Source organism: Lepisosteus oculatus, chromosome 6 (genome assembly GCF_040954835.1).
Source record: "Lepisosteus oculatus isolate fLepOcu1 chromosome 6, fLepOcu1.hap2, whole genome shotgun sequence".
In the NCBI taxonomy this organism is placed as follows: Eukaryota; Metazoa; Chordata; class Actinopteri; order Semionotiformes; family Lepisosteidae; genus Lepisosteus; species Lepisosteus oculatus.
In genome coordinates this window covers 48136405-48154847 of record NC_090701.1, presented here as the reverse complement: position 1 = coordinate 48154847, position 18443 = coordinate 48136405, and the positions used below count along the sequence as shown (strand labels likewise).

The 18443-nt window shown below is 34.9% G+C and overlaps 1 protein-coding gene across 2 annotated transcripts in view; it reads left to right on the top strand.

Moving 5' to 3' along the window:
* Positions 1-18443, top strand: part of st18 (ST18 C2H2C-type zinc finger transcription factor) — a 135051-nt gene that overhangs the window by 14077 nt on the left and 102531 nt on the right. Inside the window, exons 1-2 of one of the 2 annotated variants that reach the window (XM_015353794.2) lie at positions 15929-16080; positions 17720-17885. In XM_015353794.2, coding sequence (XP_015209280.1) covers positions 16042-16080; positions 17720-17885 — 205 coding nt within the window. In that variant the 5' untranslated portion in view covers positions 15929-16041. Of the gene's footprint in view, positions 1-15928; positions 16081-17719; positions 17886-18443 lie in introns of those variants that run through there. The other variant, XM_015353792.2, reaches the window with a different exon arrangement.

Genomic DNA, 18443 nt, shown 5'->3' with positions numbered 1-18443 from the left:
CATAATTGGACATACTGTATTTTTCATGAAAATAAGTTTCCTTACAAAAGCTCTCCTTAGGAATAAGTAATAGTTTTTTTTTCCATGCTGAAAAGAAAAGAAAGAAAACACCACACAGTGTTTTCTTTCTTCTCTTTTCAGCATGGAATAAACCTATTACTTGTTCCTTTGCAGCCTACGCATGCTGACGCAGCTACCCACCTGAACTACCTAAACTCTCCTTAATTTGACACAAATTAGACTGCCCTCTAACCTGTAAATGCTAAGGAGATGACTGGACCTTAGCACTTAGGAAAGATTTGGACTTTAAAACTGCACTTAAATAAAACTATCAAGGTCTGCCTAGTAGTTTTAAAAAAAGAAAGCTGAAAGATTTATATATAAGAAACTTTTTCTCAAAAAGCATTCCTACATTTAGTGTGTTCAATGCGCAATGCTCGACACGTTTTGGTTTATCGAAGAGGAATCCAGTACTGAAGAAGAGCTGCAAAGCTATTATATTTTCCATCTTTTCTGTAGTGCCATAGGCAGCCATGGACTTTCTGTTGAAATTCCAGGCACGATTTCTAAGCCTTTTGGACTTTCGATTGGGGATTGTTTATTTGATTAGATAAACATTCAATACTTGCCCTGCATAGAATTGTTAGTTATGTTTATGTCAGGGATGTAATTTTTAAGAACACAGGACACTAATTAATCCAGGCATACTGTACCACCTACTGTCATTCCCAAAAAAGAAATAATGTGAATAAGAACCATTTTCTTTCTAAATTGTTGTAAGATATAGTTCTTCTGTTTTTCTGCTTCTTTCTTTGTATTACCAGTTTTGGTCCTATTTTCAGTAAGACTGAGCTTTGTTAGGAAATTGCTTGGCTTTCTATAACTATAGAAATTCTGTGTAATTCTGGCATAAAATTTTCTTCCACATAAAGTATTGATTTCCATCCATGAAAAATTGCAACTGACGTAGCACCATGATATGAATTTCTATTGATTTCTGTTATCATAATGTGTAATCATACATGAAATAATTATGTGATTTTATATGTTTTAATATTTACATTATACAGCAAACCCTCCATTTTTAAAATTATTATAATTGGCACCATCATATATTTTATTGAATTGGTTTAAATTTAAAAGATAATGCGCTGAGATGGAAATAAATTATCACTTTTTTTTTAGCATTTTAAGGTTTTTGTTTCTGAGTTTATATAATACAACATTTTGTGTGAAAGTGAAATTACAATGGATCAGTCAATTAAACAGTAGGTAGCAATGGCTGATTTTTACAAAGGCAGTCAATAGTTTTCAACCAAATATGTAAAAATGTATTATACACATAAAACAAATGCTCTGAAATTAACTGAATAATGTACAATTTATATATGAATACTCAATGATAATATTGTTTGAAATAATCCTAATAATTAACTGAAAATAATGATTTTGGAGTGAGGCCAATAGAAATTATACAGACTAGCAGCAATACATATTTGAAAAGTTTTTATCGGAATATTTTTTCCTACATTTTTCAAAGAGACAGAAATTGTATTCTGCTCAATTTAACCACCATACATAATTGTGAATAATTATAAACTATGTTGAAGAAGGTATATATGGAAACAATATTGAATTCTAAACTGTATTGAAGAAGGTTCCACAGCTGAAACCTTGTGTTTCTTTTCTTCTATTTTCAGCATGGAATAAACTTTTACTTGTTCCTTTGCAGCCTACACACGCTGACACAGCTCAAACTACTTGTTAATAGTTATATACTATAATTATATACCAGTATTGTAAAGCAGGTTCTTTAGATGTAGATTGCAAGTCTTCAGCAGTTTACCCCAAGAATGGCTAACCCTGATTACAGATATGTTTTAATCAGTGTAGGTAGTCAGTTTTTTCAATTAAGTCAGGAATCCTTAATTGGATATTTGGCTGGGTATATGACTACAGAGCACTGGTATTTAGTTATCCCAAATTATTTATAAACTATGTGGTTAGAGGTCATCTGAAATATGCTATTGAATAAATCACCATTTGTATTTAAAACCATTTGTTCCAGGTGTTTAGAAATTAATGATTTCACAGTAACCAAAAAAACCTGCTGGTTCCAAGGGACTGGGATTTTTCACAAAATCTATCCAATCTGTCCTTAGCTGATGGGGAAAATTCCCAGAAGTACTTCTAACAACAGAAAGAAAGAGTATCACTGTTTTATTATTTAGAAACTCCTTTAACAAATAGACCTTTAACAGGAACCTTTAACAGACATAGAAATATCAATACATTACAAAAATAACATTATTTTATTTCTGCATCAGATAACCTTTACCTGTAAATAGTTTCTTAAAAGTATTTTTAAATCAGAAGCACAGAAACTAGAGGTTGAAAATTCTCTCAATTCTGATGGACACATTTTTTAAAATTGATGAGATACATTTTCCTTAGTGTATTACCAAATAAATAAAATATTTGACAGTCACTTTTTTATTGAAAGTATATAAATATCTGAATATTATGATTTTTGTTCATTAGTGAAGTATGAGGTCTAAATTGTAAGTACAACTTGCGCAATAGCTTTGTTTTTGCATATTAGATAATCCATGGACTGTTAAAAAGAGTGCATGTGCAGTAAGATGTGGTTTGATCTTCCGCTGCTGTATAGTTTTCAAGATGAGCCTGTTCACTGCTTGCAGTTCTATTATTGCTTTGTTTGAAAGCTTGTTTACCTGCTGATAACATACACCAGTGGATTCAGCAGCACACATCCAAAACCTGGTGCCAGAGTCACTCAAGCCTTATTGTACTGTAGAACCAGAAGAAAACAAAATGTTTATGCAGAGGGGAAATGCAAATGTTAAATGTGGAAAAAAACCTATGGAATAAGAAATAACTGCAGTAGTGCCAAATTTTATTTTTAGCTCTACAGCGGTGCTTGCTTTATGGTAATGGCTGAGGATTTGTGTGTGATTTTGTTTATGTCAAATTAATATTCTTTTGTTTAGAAGAGCGACAGAGTGACTGCAAGGATTTGGAAACTGCCAAATGGGTCGTAAAAGAACTAGGCATTTAAATTTTACTTCATAATAAAGCATAATGCAACATTTAAAACCTTATGCAAACTTACATTTCATGGTAATATGTAGTATATGTACAATATGGATGCAAATAGGGTCCCTTTAGGTGTGAGACAATTCAGGAAACACAAAGAACCTTAAACTTAAAGTATTTGCATTTTCACAGCCTTTTTTGGCATGGCTGTACTGTACATGGGTTGAATCTACTTGAGGGATCACAACCTAGTTGTGAGAATGAGCCAGAATAAGTGGAGTAGGCCAGTGAGCCAAGAGGCTGCTGCAGGGACATAGAGTGGCATGGTGGGGGGTGCTAACCATCAAGCATTGGGAAGGAAGGATTGCTGATCTGCAGTTTATTCAGAGTGGAAAATCATGGCAATGACATGAGGAGGGTTGGTCCTATTTCCAGAACTTTCATTTCTAAACACCTTAGGGCACCAGTATTTTTGGGAAACTAACAGCATGTAAAATCATCCTTCTGATGATTTGGCACCCACAAAGTTTGTTTAGTTTTTGGTTTACACGATTGTCTTGGTTTTAGGTGGGTTGTGTGTACCCCATTTATTACAGTTAGAATAAAAAAGCACTTCTTCTAGCCCCTTGAAGAGTCCCCCAATATAAACAACACAAATATATGCCGTCCACCACAGTGGTATGCACTCTATTTGTGCTGGTTTGCAACATTGAAAGTAACATTTGTGCTGCTTTTGTTCCCAAGATATACTGTAACATCATATTTCTTTGAGTGATGTCACTTGAAGGTGCTCGGGAACGAAAGCATCTCAGATGCTAGTGTCAACAGCACAAACCAGCACAGACCAGCACAGAAGGCGCACACATGAATGAGACTGGTTTGATTTTCCTGCGCCATTCAAGGGGAGGGAGTGACATTACATCCCTGAAGAAATATGGTGCTGTATCTCAGAAACGACAGCAGCACAAATGCGACTTCCAATGGCACAAACCAGCACAAACAAATGTGGTGGCTATCATAATTTGTTGGGGTGCCAACTTCACAGAGCTGCTTCTTCTGTCTCCCCTGCCAAGCAGTAGAAGAATCCCCTACACAGCCACTGAGACAAGCACTGCCTTTCAGTTTGCAATACTGCAGAAATGGGAGTTCTCGAGGCATTATACTTAAGAAATATGATGTCTTTGCATTAAATACTACTTTCATACTTTCTCCATATACTTCAATCCATGTTTGTGTCTGAGGCAAACTGCCTGCCACGTTTTTGCGTTCAGGAGCTCTTTTGCCCATCTGAGGAGATGCAGTATCAAATATGGATACAGCCCACCCCTTCTGGCATTGCAATGCTTTAATAAATAATAAGCAGTTGATCAAAACCCTTCTGATGAATTAGTTGTAATTGCATTTACTGTAACTTTCAATCAGGCACATTCATGTACAGTATATGAACACACAAATAGGCCTGAATTAAATCGGACCCATTCAAAAATGAAAAGAGATTTGGCTTTCCAAATCTGTGGAAAGCTGCTGTCTAGAATTTGGAAAGGTATTAGGGGATGGGTCAACATTTTTTTTAATCTGAACTAAAATAAAAAATGGGATTGATTGGTTCCCCTTAAAAGTTAAATGTTTTTTTTCCTGTGTATTAGGTCTTTTTGTTCAAAATGCTATCCACAGATTTGAAAAGTAGTTTTCATTTTTGTGAATCACAGGCAAACCAATTCTTCCATCAGTGGCCAAATATATTATGTTAAAACAGTTTTACATGAGTGCCACAGTTTCTGCTAACTTATGAAGATCCAATCCAAATTGGGCAAGCATCTAAATGCAACAGTTTCACATTAGAATGACTTTTTATGAATGTCCTTCAGGCCAGCAGTGTCCGCTGTCTGAGAAATTAAATGAAGCTTGTTAAATTTTTATTTTCAGTTTTAGGTAGCAATGTTGATATCCTGGTGGTGTCATGTAGACTGATGCTTGCCAGGGACCTTATGACCTGCAATGAACACTTACCCTCAGGGTTAATGGCTGGAAGTGTTGGAGACAGTTACCCCCATATGCAACTTAAGTTTCTGATGGAAGTGTTCTCTGTAGTTTTTTATTATTTTTATAAGGTGCATGCAGCCATCACTATTTATTCTCATTAATGTCACAAAGAGACAAAAATGTATAATCACAGATATCACAGATATTGTCTTGTGTTATCACATTACTTATCTTTAAATATTTTATTTTGCAGTGGTAATTTCATTTGGTTGTACAATAAGGTTCTATTAGCTGAAATCTCATCTGTCTTGAATGAGCCAGAAAAAAAGCTTGTAAGTGCAATATACAATACAACATTTGGTCTAAAAAACATAAAGGTAAATATATATATTGCAAATGCAAATTTATTATGTAATTCACCCTTTATTGTAGAATATCAATTTAGAAACTCTAAGAAAAAAAATCCTGAGGGAAGATTGCAGATTACGTTTTAAGCAGTGAATTGGCAAATTCGTAGGAAGTTTATTTGAATTAAAAACAATCCATTCTGTCTCAAAGTCTTAAATGTGCTGTAATGAAAAAAGTAAAACACTTGGACAGGCAGCTTAAAATATTTTAATACTTTAATATTTTTAATACTACTACTGCTGCAATAAAAGCAACAGCAACAATTCCAAACAATATGAATACCTATTTTTTAACATACTTTAAAATAGTTCACTAAACAGAAAATATTCTTAGGGATACAACATTTCTTTATTCTAATTCTTCTAACCACTTTTTTGCCTTGAATTTTCTATCGTTTCTAGTGCTTAGAAACTTCTTTTTCCATTTTCTTTACCAGGAATGAGACTGTAGGTGCACATCTTATACTTACCAGATGGCTAGACACGGCTGCTGACATTTAGGATGGCAGGAAACACAAGTCTAAAAGGTTTTCTCAGGACATGCCGGCCAATGGTCTGTAAAATGAAAACTGAGTTCTTGTTTTTGTTTTCTAAGATTGTAATGAAAGCTTTTGGAAGAATCTCACATTGAAAATGAGGTTGAATTAAGTAGTTAATTTACAGTCCAATTTCACTAACATATTCACTAAAGCTCACATTAAACATTTCTGTGGGCTAAGGGAGTGCAATAGAAGTTCACATTATTGTTAAGGATTTCAAAGATCGCACAGAGAATAAGGCCAGGGAGCAGTGGATGGACAATGAGTGAGTGTGCATGGCTGTTAGCAGCAGCTGTCAATGGATTGGAAGGCGAAACAGACAGATTGTGTGTTCTGTTGCTACAGCCAGTACGCCACCTGGCAGGCTCTCCTCATTATAACTTCTAGCTGTTTCTCTCTGGTTTAAATTCTGTCTTTTTTTAAACTTTTATGACTAACCCTCTCTCCACCATTTCCAGAAGGTGCAGGTTAAGAGGCTGAGAAAACATACTTCAAAATGTAATAAAATGTAATTAAAGTCTTTAATGTAATGTTGGTTGTGTAGTTTAATAGAGGCTAAATGATGTAGAACTTGCTCATTAACAAAAATATAAAACTATGCCTCACTGTTCTTCTTACCCACAGCATTTATTGTTTTATTTAAATTCAAAAAGCTTTCTTTTGTTAACATTTGTAAAGCTGTGGTACCCTCTAGTGGCCAAATAATTTGTAAAAAATGCTGATAAGAAATGAGCACATTTTTGCAGTCTTTTGTCTCATAAATAAAATAAAATTACCTTGAAGTACTTTCAGCATTTTACATTGATGTCTTTAGGGTAATAAAGGAATTATATACAGTAGCTTCAATAATGTGTGTCTTTTTGTTTGGAAAAAAAAAAGAAAGATTTTGATTTGGTAAACCACAGCCTTGATAGCCCTAAAAGAATGGTAGTTGAATGGAGCTGGCATTTAATATTTTCTGTTAAGGGACAGATTTACTTGCATCATTAATTGTAAGTTAGTAAAAATGTAAGATGTAGTTTTTGTCATAGTTTTCCTTGATACCGTATTGTGGGAAATTTGATCGTTAGACGTACAATAACCCCATAACAAAACAGTTTAGGGATTGGATGATGTGTCATGCTCCATCCTGTTTGGGCTGCCACTAAACCAGCAGTCTTAAATTTCTTAATAATGGATGCTACCTTGGAAAGTAAAAGATTCAGCTTTTTGTGTATTCTTTATACCTTTCCCCAAGTTGTGGGTAGTCAGTGACACTTTGCTTGCAGTCTTTGGAGAGCTCTCTCACCTGAACCATGATGATGCATGCTATTACTATGCTGTCCTTTTTTGTGCATTAACTCGTTTTATACCCCATCAAAGCAGGATTCCTTTGTAGCCCTCCATTGCATTTCGTAAGAGTATAATGATATTATAAAATTGGTTTTTGTTGATTTTTATTTAATAAAGACTTGGAAAGGTGAATCAATGCACCATTGATTTAGGTTATGAACTCTTCATCCGAAGGTTATGGGCTCAAATCCTGTCTGAAATGCTCTTGTTCTAACTCCTGGCAACTTCACCTGAATTGCTCCTGAAAAATACCCTGCTTTATAAATAGGTGCACATGTAAGTTACTTTGGATCAACGAATTAGTCAAGTAAATTAGTTAAAAGGAAAATGTGACTTTCATGTTTTCTGGAATATGGTAATAACAAATATGACTTTGCTTTATGCAGTACTGTTCCATTTTTAAGCAAGACACCTTCAGTAAGGACTGGGTAGTAGTCAAATCCAACTCATTATGATCTAAGATGTTTTTTGTTCCTATTTCATGAGAGCTACAGTATGGATACATTTGGAGGGCACAGTAAGTGGCGTTTTTACGTTTACGTTTAGAACTGTGAGTTCTAATAATATGTTTATGTCGCATTTAGATTTTGGTATAAGCCTGAATAAACTGAGGATGGCCAACTAACTAGAGGGCATTTGGTGGTCAATAATACAACCATGTAAAGGCAGAGATGGACTTTGGAGTTTTAACTTGCTAAGGATATAACTATTTTGATCCTCAGTTAGAATGTGCATTAGTCAGATTTGTTCTTGTACAGTATAAAGTGTGTTTCTTGTCAGAATAATTTTCTTTTTACCACTAACAGACTGCGGGTAGATTTATAACTATTAGTGATTCCTTTGTTTCTCAGTTTGTTAAAAACCATTGAAGCATTTTAAATAGTAGACACAATTCTGTACATGCATCAAGTGAATAATTTGATAACTTCAAAAAAGCAGCAACTAAAAAATTGAAATTTCAGTTTTGACTAATCCCTGCAGGACAGAGATGTACTGTGAGAATGAAAATATTTTCACAAAAAGTAAAATTTTGTCCTACAAGAGTAAATAACAGTGCTAACACATTGCATCAGTGTGCTAATATGTAAGCTAAAAGCAACACACCATAGGAATTTCTCACCAGCCACACATTGCCTTTAATGCCTTGCAAAAGTATTCAGACCCTTCCTATGATGTTCCATTATGTTGCATACATATTTTAGGCTTAATATTCCAATCCTGAATGTTCAAACTGAAGAATTCTAAGATAATTTATAGTAAATATCTGCAAAAACTAAAGAGAAAAAAATGTGTAAGTTGATATACAGTATGTATGCTGATTAATGCATTATTCAGACCTGTGAACTCAATATTTGGTAAAAGCCTCTTTGGCACTTTTGTGTACGTTTCTACCAATTGTGCACACCAGCATAGTGTACTGTAGGTTTTTACCATGCTCTTTGTCAGTTTTGCTCAGCCTCTCTCGGGTTGCTTATAGGTCACTTATGGACTGCAGTTTTCAGGTCTCCTCACAGATTATCACTTCAGGTCAGGACTTTGACTGGGTCACTCAAGAACATTCACTTTCTTCTTATTATGCCACTACAATGGTGCCTTGCCTTTGGGTCATTCTTCTACTGAAAGGTGAATTTCTGTGATATTTTAGGTCTCCAGCAGATTTAAGTGGGGTTTTTCTGAGATATATGACTGTACTGTGATCACTGCTGTGTAGATTTTGAGCTTTCAACTCAGCCAGCAAGTATCCTGCAATACGTATAATTTCTGCTCTCCTTTCTGTCACCTGGTGCTCCATACAGCCCAGTGGGAGTCCCCTTTCCCCAGTACCCCTGCCATGTAATTTAGACAGTACATCCCTACCCTTCAGCTCTGCTTTCCCTGTTTATCCTCCAAACTCAAATTTTCTTATATATCCTCCTTGCCACAACCTACAGTCTCACTACAGTTAACATGCATATTATTCTGGATCTATCTCTTTTGGGGCTCATTATTCTATGAAGACTACAAGCAGTTTTTATTGTAGAGCCCTTGACATGGAACTTTACTGTTGTATGACAGATGTATATCCTACAACATCTGCTATCTAATACTTTAAAATGTCTGCCCTGTAGCTAACTCCAGCATTGACCCTGTTCCTTTCACCAATTGCATTCTTCCCATCATCCTCACCTATTTAAACCCATGGAGCACATTTTCCTTAATCCTCTCCATTCTAAAAAATACAGTATCTGTGTCCATCCTAGATTGTTTGTCAGAGATCACCAAACTTGAAATAACCAATTGCTCCTCCTTTCTGTGACACTTGCTCCAAATTTGTGTGGCTATACCTACTCTCTGCACCCCCACCACCCATTCCAGCACCAGTCCGCCTCACATGGTGAATCAACAATACTTCTCAAAGTATGAACTCATGTACACTGTGGTTATGCTGTGTTCTAGCCTGTGACTATTTGCACTTAGACAAAAAGCTAGAATACCAAAACACAATTAGGTAATATTAATACAATTGGTGAAAAAAAAAAAAAATCACAAATAGCAGGGTTTTGAACAGCTGTGGTACCTTAAGGATTCACTGCTCCACCTTGCAGTTTTACAGAGTGGTGCAATCCTGCATCAGAATATTATAAAAAAATAAAAGCATCATGATGTGTTGCTGTCAGGGATGCTATGTTGTTGTGTTGTTTGTTGTTTTAATGTTGTTATCAGGGGCTTTTACTTGTTGTTTAATGTTTTTTTTAAGGAACAGGGTCAATGCTGGAGTTAGCTACAGGGCAGACATTTTAAAGTATTAGATAGCAGATGTTGTAGGATATACATCTGTCATACAACAGTAAAGTTCCATGTCAAGGGCTCTACAATAAAAACTGCTTGTAGTCTTCATAGAATAATGAGCCCCAAAAGAGATAAATCCAAAATAATATGCATGCCTATGGTGCCTATAGTCGCACATTCTAGATGGCTGCATCTGCAGCTCTCCATTTTTCAGAAACTGAATGTTCTTCTTGCTAAAGAAAAGATTTATCTGTCCCTCTAAAATTCTGTGGAATCGTTCTCAGTTCTGAAGTTTTTTTTCACCTTCTTTCCTCGCAGCAAACATGATCACGTGTAGTTGTAATATACCACCGTCTTGTCTGCTGCGTTTCGTACTAAACGAGACCTATTTTTCTTTATGTGGCGTAACCCTCAATATTGCAAAGCAGAGCTTCATTACTGTTGCCCATGGGAATGAGCTGACCCTCTTCTATGATGAGTTTATCACCTGAAGACCCTGAGCTTTTCACTCATGCTGCCCAGTCTTTTGGCTTTAGAGGCTATTATCAGGGGCTTTTGCTTGCAGCATCTTGGCCTCCTAACTTCTCTTTTATCCCACCATCTAAATATGTACTCTAACATTTCGTCTCAATTAAAGCTAAACCTAACAGCTCAGGTATTAATACAAATTTTAAGTTACTATCAGTCCTTATGAACCACTCCTCAATTATCTTAAACTCCACATAAATCTTCTCACCCTTTCATTAAGGAAAAGTATTTTGTTATTTCTTGTAACTGTTTTTTTTTCTTTCTTCATTATAATTGATTAAAACCTGGGTACACCACTGAACAATTTTATGGCCATTCCTTTCAAAAAGGTGACCTCATTAGCAGTCTTCCAATGCCTTCCTGATTACATCAAATACTAATAAATACTAATCCAGCACCAGCTTCAATATCCTGAAACATCCATTTCACCAACATTTCTGTCAGCCTAAAAGTAGCCTTGGGCTATTGGTTTCTGTTTTTTTTTTTCTAAATTATGCACTGCTGTTTTGGTTCTTTGGGGATCCCAACTTTCTTGTCCTATACCCAGGGTGTTGGCCCTCAATCAAGTGGGAAAAGCCAAAACATTCTTCTGCCTAACATTTCAGTAGGAATGGGTAACAACGGATTTAAACTTTGAGGTCATCAGAGGTACTTTCAAGATTGTGGTTCGACTTGTTAACATAGGTCTTCACATCTGTAGTCTTGCAAAAGACAATTTGAGAAGTTTCATTTTGAACACTTGCATGAGTAGAGAATAGCACTGTTGGGAAAATATTTTGGGTCTTATCAGGTGCTCCATATGCAGTGCATGTACATCGTTCCTTCTGCCCATTGCCTGTTGGGATAGGTTCTGAGTCCTCCGCAACTCTGTATTGGATAAAGCGGTTCGAAAATAGATGGATGAATGTCCTCCATTTATTATTACCTACACATGTCTCATCATTCTCTTGTTCAGTGGCAAATGTTTGTTGCACCTTCACAGGGATGAAACTAAATTACAACAAATGAACATGCTCTCTAATAAGATTGTTTCCAAAATTAAAATAATACTTTTTTTGTCCTCCTGAAGTAGATAACACAGTTCTTATACAGTATATTGCATGTAGCAAGAGAGACTAAGATTTGTTTCTGGAGTGTCTTTACAATACTATTTGCAGTGTCCTGGAAAATAACATCACTTAAATGCATAGTTTGAAATGCCAGGAGCAAGCTAAATGCTTTAAATCTTATTTCATCCTCATCTCTAGTTTTAAGAAATGCCCCACAATAATTTAGTATAGTATTAGTATTTTAAAGTGAATATTAGTAGATTGCCAGAAGTATTTCTATTGTGGTCAGTAGTGCACTCGTAAAGCTGTTTTACAAGGTACACATCCCAGCAGAAATCCTGACTGACAAGGAGACCGATTCTACCTCCCATCTCATGAAGCTGGTCCAAAAAAAAGCACAAATTCCTATTAGACAGACTTGTTGAAGTATTTAAACAAACACTAAAACATATGTTGAAGAAATTTATGTCTGAAAGAACATGAAAGACCACTACAAATGTGAAAAACTTTGGTGGCATGCTTGCAGTATTGGATTATACAAGAAGTTGGGAGAAAATGTCCATGAGTCAACAATATCTGGTCCCTTCATGCAGCTGACCTCCAGCAAATCCTCCGTGGAGTTTGTAAGAAAGCATTTAAGGAATACTGCAAACATGAGGCATAAGGTTTTGTGGTTAGACAAAGAAAAATAAGAACTTTTTAGTCAAAATGCAAAACGTTACCTCGGGGGCAAACCCAGTGCAGCACGTCACCCAGTTAATACCATCCAAACTGTCAAACATTATGATAGAAGCATCATTTATGGAGCAGCTTCTCAGTAACAGGAACTGGGAAGAATATCAAGACTGTGAAAAAAAATAGATGGAGCAAAATACTGTCAAATTTAAAAGGAAACTGTACTTCAGTTTGCTAAAGACCTGATGTAAAAATGGTTGATTTAATAAATTTATCATTATTTTTCAAAGGGTCAAAAAATACATAAAACTTAATGATGGCCCAAACCATAAGAAAAACCTCAATCCTTAAACGAATATAAATGTTTCCCAAATTGTAACCCCAACTTGAATCCTAACCACAAATGTTATTACTAATAATAACAAATTTGGACGGTATGGTGGCACACTGGTTGGCTTTTCTGCCTTGCAGCACATATTTTAAGATATAATTACACTATACCACAATGAAATAAACATAATACACTATATTAAATAAAATTACAAAACACAATCATAATTAAAAGTACAATACAAATGCCAGACAAACCAAAAATGAAGTGAATGAATAATAACTAGCACATATGTACAGTATAGGTAAGTAGTTACATAGCATTAGAGTAGTCACCCTGTCAGTATGTGCTCCATATTAGTAGCAAATAATGTAAAAAGCAAATTACATTATGAAAGGTGAGAATTAAAAGCATTAGTGCAGTACAGTGTATTGTTTACATAATATATTTGGATATATAAGTGAGCTGTGAGTTCACAGTGCTTTAGCAAATGTATCTTGAGGAGGTGCTGATGGGCTGCCAGTGGCTGAGCAGACCTGGTGTCTCTTGGTTGTTCATTTCACCATTGAGGGACGAGGGGAGAGAAGAAAAGGCTTTGCAATTGATTGGGACACACAGTGGAACTGTAGCAAGTCAAGTCAAAGCATAATGGAGAGGGTAAGATGGGTTGTAGAGAGATAGGAGAGACTGAATAACTCTTATCTGTGCTTTGATCTTTGCTGAGCCAATATAATGTGTTATTAGGTAAACAAAATATATAGTTCAGGTGTGCAGGTTGCGCCAGCATGGAATAAACCTACTACTTGTTCCTTTGCAACATAATAAATAGTTGGTTATACAGATATTGAAAACCATAAATATCTTGATCTGTATAAAGTGACTTCACATTTTAGTTCCCTCTTTATGACTTTATCTGGAGTTAAAACTCTTGAAAGTGCTTTGTCTTATTTTGGTGGTCAGAAGTCTTCTCTTCTGTATTTTGTTTCACTTACTGACAAGCGATGAAGTCCATCTTTGCAAGATTATTCAAAGAAGAATGTGTGAGAAATTGAGATTTTGTTGTTTGCTAGGGGTTTCTAGATTAATTTTAAGTGATGCAAACATTATCCAGATTAGTTCAAAAGAAAAAATGGCATGCAGTGCTACTTATTTCCTCAGAATGAAAATCAGAGGTTTGTCTTTGTTTTATCCCTTGCCAAGAACAAAATATGAATTTTAAGTAAGTTTTTTTTACAGTGAAAAGAAACTGCTTAAAACTATTTTATGAAGTCCATATCCTACATCAGTTAAACACTCTAACATCTCAAAAATCCAATTACAATCACAAAATATTATAACTCATTGTGTTCTCTCAAGATAATATTCAGCATTTCTATTTTTTAATAAAAGACTTCAAGTACATTACAGGAACAAAAACAGTTCCATTCGCAGGAAATGCCATTTAATTGGCTTTGTCAACTGAACAACAATCACAGATGTTTAATGCTTTGGCAAATATGACAAAGAAATGCTGTGTATTTTCAAACATGAATGGGTGTCATGGTAACCCATGGTTTTGCAGAAGAGATACAAATTTAGTTAAGGTAAGGGAGTGAACCATTTTCAATTGGACTTCAACAAAGAAAATTGATATTTATACACTATTTATAAAAGTGTCATTGTGTTTTAAAATTAATAATGTATATATAGTCCCTGTGTTTTGGTAAATTTAACATAGAAATTGATCACTTTCATCATTGCTGGTTTTGCTACTGTATCTGTATATTTAGTGTATTTTGTCAAGTATCAAAATATCTTTATTTTGATAGAATAAATGTGTTCATACCATATAGGAGTTGAAGTATTTTGTAGTAAAGTATGTAAATAGCCCATTTTACTAGCACACACAATGTACTCTATTTCTTACAGTTACCGGTACTTAATATATTAAAAAATACATTTGACATTTGGAAAAGTAAACATTTACAATGTAAAAAAACTATTTATTTTCTAGCTAATATTGTGTGGTACTGCCCTCTTTTCTACTGTGGTCAAGCAGATGTGGACAAGCTCATCTGTCCTGCTCTGCGTGATTATAGTGCATTCCTGTTGGTCTACAAGTGTAAAACAGATCTCTGCATGTTTATGCCCATATATTTTAATAATCTATTAGAACAGATGATGCCTCTGTGCAATGTGCCTTCAAATACAGCATTATTAATAAAATATTTTTTAAATTAGAATAGTGTTGGAATTAAATTATAAAATAACTTATAAGTATGTTATTTAAAGAAGAATCTAGCACTACAAAGTAAAAGCCTTGTCCCTATCTTTTCCTGTATTTGATTCCAGGATAAACAGATGTTTTGTCTTGATAAGCATTGGCTCTATGTTATTTCAGTGCCTTTGTAAAAAAAAAAGATTTGCAAATGTTTGTGTTTAATACTTTAGCACAAAGGACAATCTATTAAATAAGTACAAAATGGGCATGCGTGTTTTACTAAACATTAAGTTTAGTAATTTGTTTTTGGTATAGTTCTTAAGATCTGAGGTTCTCCACCTTGGCTATGAGTATTCTCACACCTGTTTGCTGTTTCACCCTAGTTGCTTACTTTATTGAAGCCTTCATCGAACTAACAAGTCACTTGATTGGAACTTATTCAAGTGTTTCTTTCTATTCTGTGTCAGAATGAATAAAACTGATTTTGTTATTAGGTCAATTAAGGGTTCAGTTATGTAGTTCAGAGTTCAATTGCAACAAAAACCAGTAGGTACAATATGTGGGTCTCTAGGCCCATAGCTGGAAGACTCTGCTTTAGATGACATGGTGAAATTCTAAATAACATTTTAGAGAATTCAGAAACATATGAAGATTAAAGTGTCTTTTCAGGTGGGCAGGACCTCCCTTTTCATATTCTTCTACTCATGAACTTGACGAAAAAAAAACAATACATAAAATATTTAGACAAAGAAATCTGCTACTATGCTCCACGCACAATCACATCTAAGAATCCAGTCTTTGCCTGTTCCCAGAGGAATAAAGGTGAAAACCAATCCAGCTGTTGAAATGAAAAGGGCAGTGTTCAAGTTGGGATAAACAAAGTTTTCTGGAAGAAGACAAAGTGCACAAAAGTCCCCTGTTGCGGCTGGCAGTGGTGTCACCCAGTTCCATGCCCCACAGCCATCACTGAGCCTCATGGGATAATGACAGCAGCTCAGGACATGGCCTCATTTGTTCACTGCCCTTTTCGGTGAAAAGAGTTTTGCTGTGTGTTTTGAATAGGCAGCATTTTTCTTTGTGTAGTTGGTCAAAACAGGGAGCAAAGTTAGTCAGCAAGTTGCATAGCTCCTGCATTCTGACTCTTCAAGCCTCTTTTGTATGAAGATTGACAATGTTTTATACTAGGTTTGACCTCGGTGGGATGCTGGAGGTAGGAGCCTTTAAAAATGTTCAACTTTGAAATATATATATAGTGAGTTATCAGTTTTCTGTTATCAATTTTCTAGTTAGCGCGAATGAAACATTTCCTTTTAAAATTAATGATGTGTAAACTAATAATGTCAGTGGGTTTTTGTATTTATTGATGGGTTTATGAGATCTGATAAATAAATAAAGGATACAGTAATGACGCAAAACATTAGCAGGCATTGCAGAATTTCTTTTGAATGTGTATATAATTTAAAAGATGAAGTGAGTCTCTTTTAACTGAAATAGTTAAATTAAGAAGTCTGGACCTTACAACTAATTTGAAACATCGACAGTGATGAGATACTGAAGAGTCTTACCTTTATCTAACATTAAAAGTCTTTGAATTTTCAATAAAAAGTTAACAGGAAATGAATTACTATGGGATTAAAGGTTTTTATCTGATCTATTTTTCTGTGAAAAGTTTGCTGCAAAGCCCTGGCATTGCTAATATTACCTGAAGGCAAACTGTACAGATTTATACAAGTTATTTACAACAACAGCCAAGCGGTTCCTCTGGAAACTAGGCTGCAGATCAAAGGATTGTTTTGATCTCTACTTAGCATATTTGTTTAACCTAGCCAGTGATTCTGAAAAGTGCACAGGCTTTTTGGTGATATACACAGCAGCCTTTATCCTTATTTTTCTTGTGTTAGCTTGGGATTTAAGTACTTTCTGTATTTGGGAGACAACTGGATTTTCCAGCTTTTGAATCTTAGTTGCCCAGTGCTAGTAGTCTGGCACTCCAAAATAGATAACTAGGTATACTGTGAAGCTAATCCTGATCAGCCTTGTAATAGTATTTGTGGACTTTCAGACGCCCAGATATGACACACCTTGCTGTTTTTGTTTTCCTCCATTAAATTATAAAGGGAAATAATGTTTTAAAAGTATCATCAGTAAGGTCATTATGTTACATTGATGTATTTCACATTTACACTTTACACTATTATCCCTGTTGGATTACAGTTATAATTGCTTTTTGAAATCTAAATGAACTGTATGGAAATATCATAATTTGCTCAGCATAAACATACAGTACATGTTTCCTAAATTTGGTACAATAGAATAACATTAAAATGTGTGAATTGAAAATAGTGAGAGACACATTACATTTAATCCTTGCATATCGATTATATCCATTCTCTGGTGTACAGAGCTGTAATGTAGCTACATTTCATGGGGTTAATTCAATGAATTGCCTGAATAAAGACAATAATCTTTTTCCATGTACTTTCTGTGGTGTCTTATTAAAAATACAATAAAAATACAAAGTGTCCTTGAACATAAGTGCTTTTGCAAAATATACTCACCATAAAATTACACAAAATAGATTGTGACAGAAAACAAGACTGGGTTGAAACATCCACTATGCTGAAGCTACCACACTTGTGTAAAAAAGGGCTCCCTGATAATAATTAAACAAACATGTGCTTACTGTATGTTACGTATGGAATAAATTGTATTGTATTCCATATGTAATAGAATTGTATAACTTTCTAATCAATTTGTAACATTATTGTGAAGAATACACAAATGTGTAAACTTCCTGTGGCTTTGCCTGTTCAAAGGACGCATTCTTGTATTTTGAATCTGTTCTACAGAAAACGAGGAACGGAGTCGACAAAGCAATCATGGCACAGTCTTGTGGAAAATTGAAAAGCAGCTCTCGAAGGGCAAGAAAGGTGGAAAAACAAGAAGAGCCACAAGATGAAGGTGAAGAGGAGGAAGAAGAGCTCTCCAGCAGGACTAGTGAGTCTTCAGGAAAAGGTAAAAAAGACAGAAAAAGAAGCATTTTGTGTTCTAAATGCATACGATTCCACCCTCTACTATCTTTGTTTAGGCAGCATATGCTGCTGTTTATTGGAGAGTTCGTATACCTTGGGCTACTTTTTTTTTGTCTAAACTCTCAACTGGAAAAGTCAATTAATATTTCTATATGCTGTTAGAAATGAGACAAATCTTAACCCTTATTATGCTTGCTTCTAAGGCAGAACTTAATCACCAGGGTTATATACTCACGACATGTGTTATGCAAGTTTGTGTGTGTAGCCTTTCCAAGATTGTTTGTGGTAGAAGGTGAAGGTGAAGCTTTTGAGGATCAAATAAAAATAATCCTATTTATATATACACAATCCTATAACTCATTGATTATTTTGCTGATTGAAACCGATCTAGTAACTGAAAAATAAAAATAAAAAATAAGAAAAAAATTAACATAACCCCCTGAATGTATGAATGCTAAGGAGCATCGCTGTCACATAACTTGTGCATAGGGTATCCAGCAGAGGTCAGCATGTAACATTGAATTGGAGTAAAAGAATATAA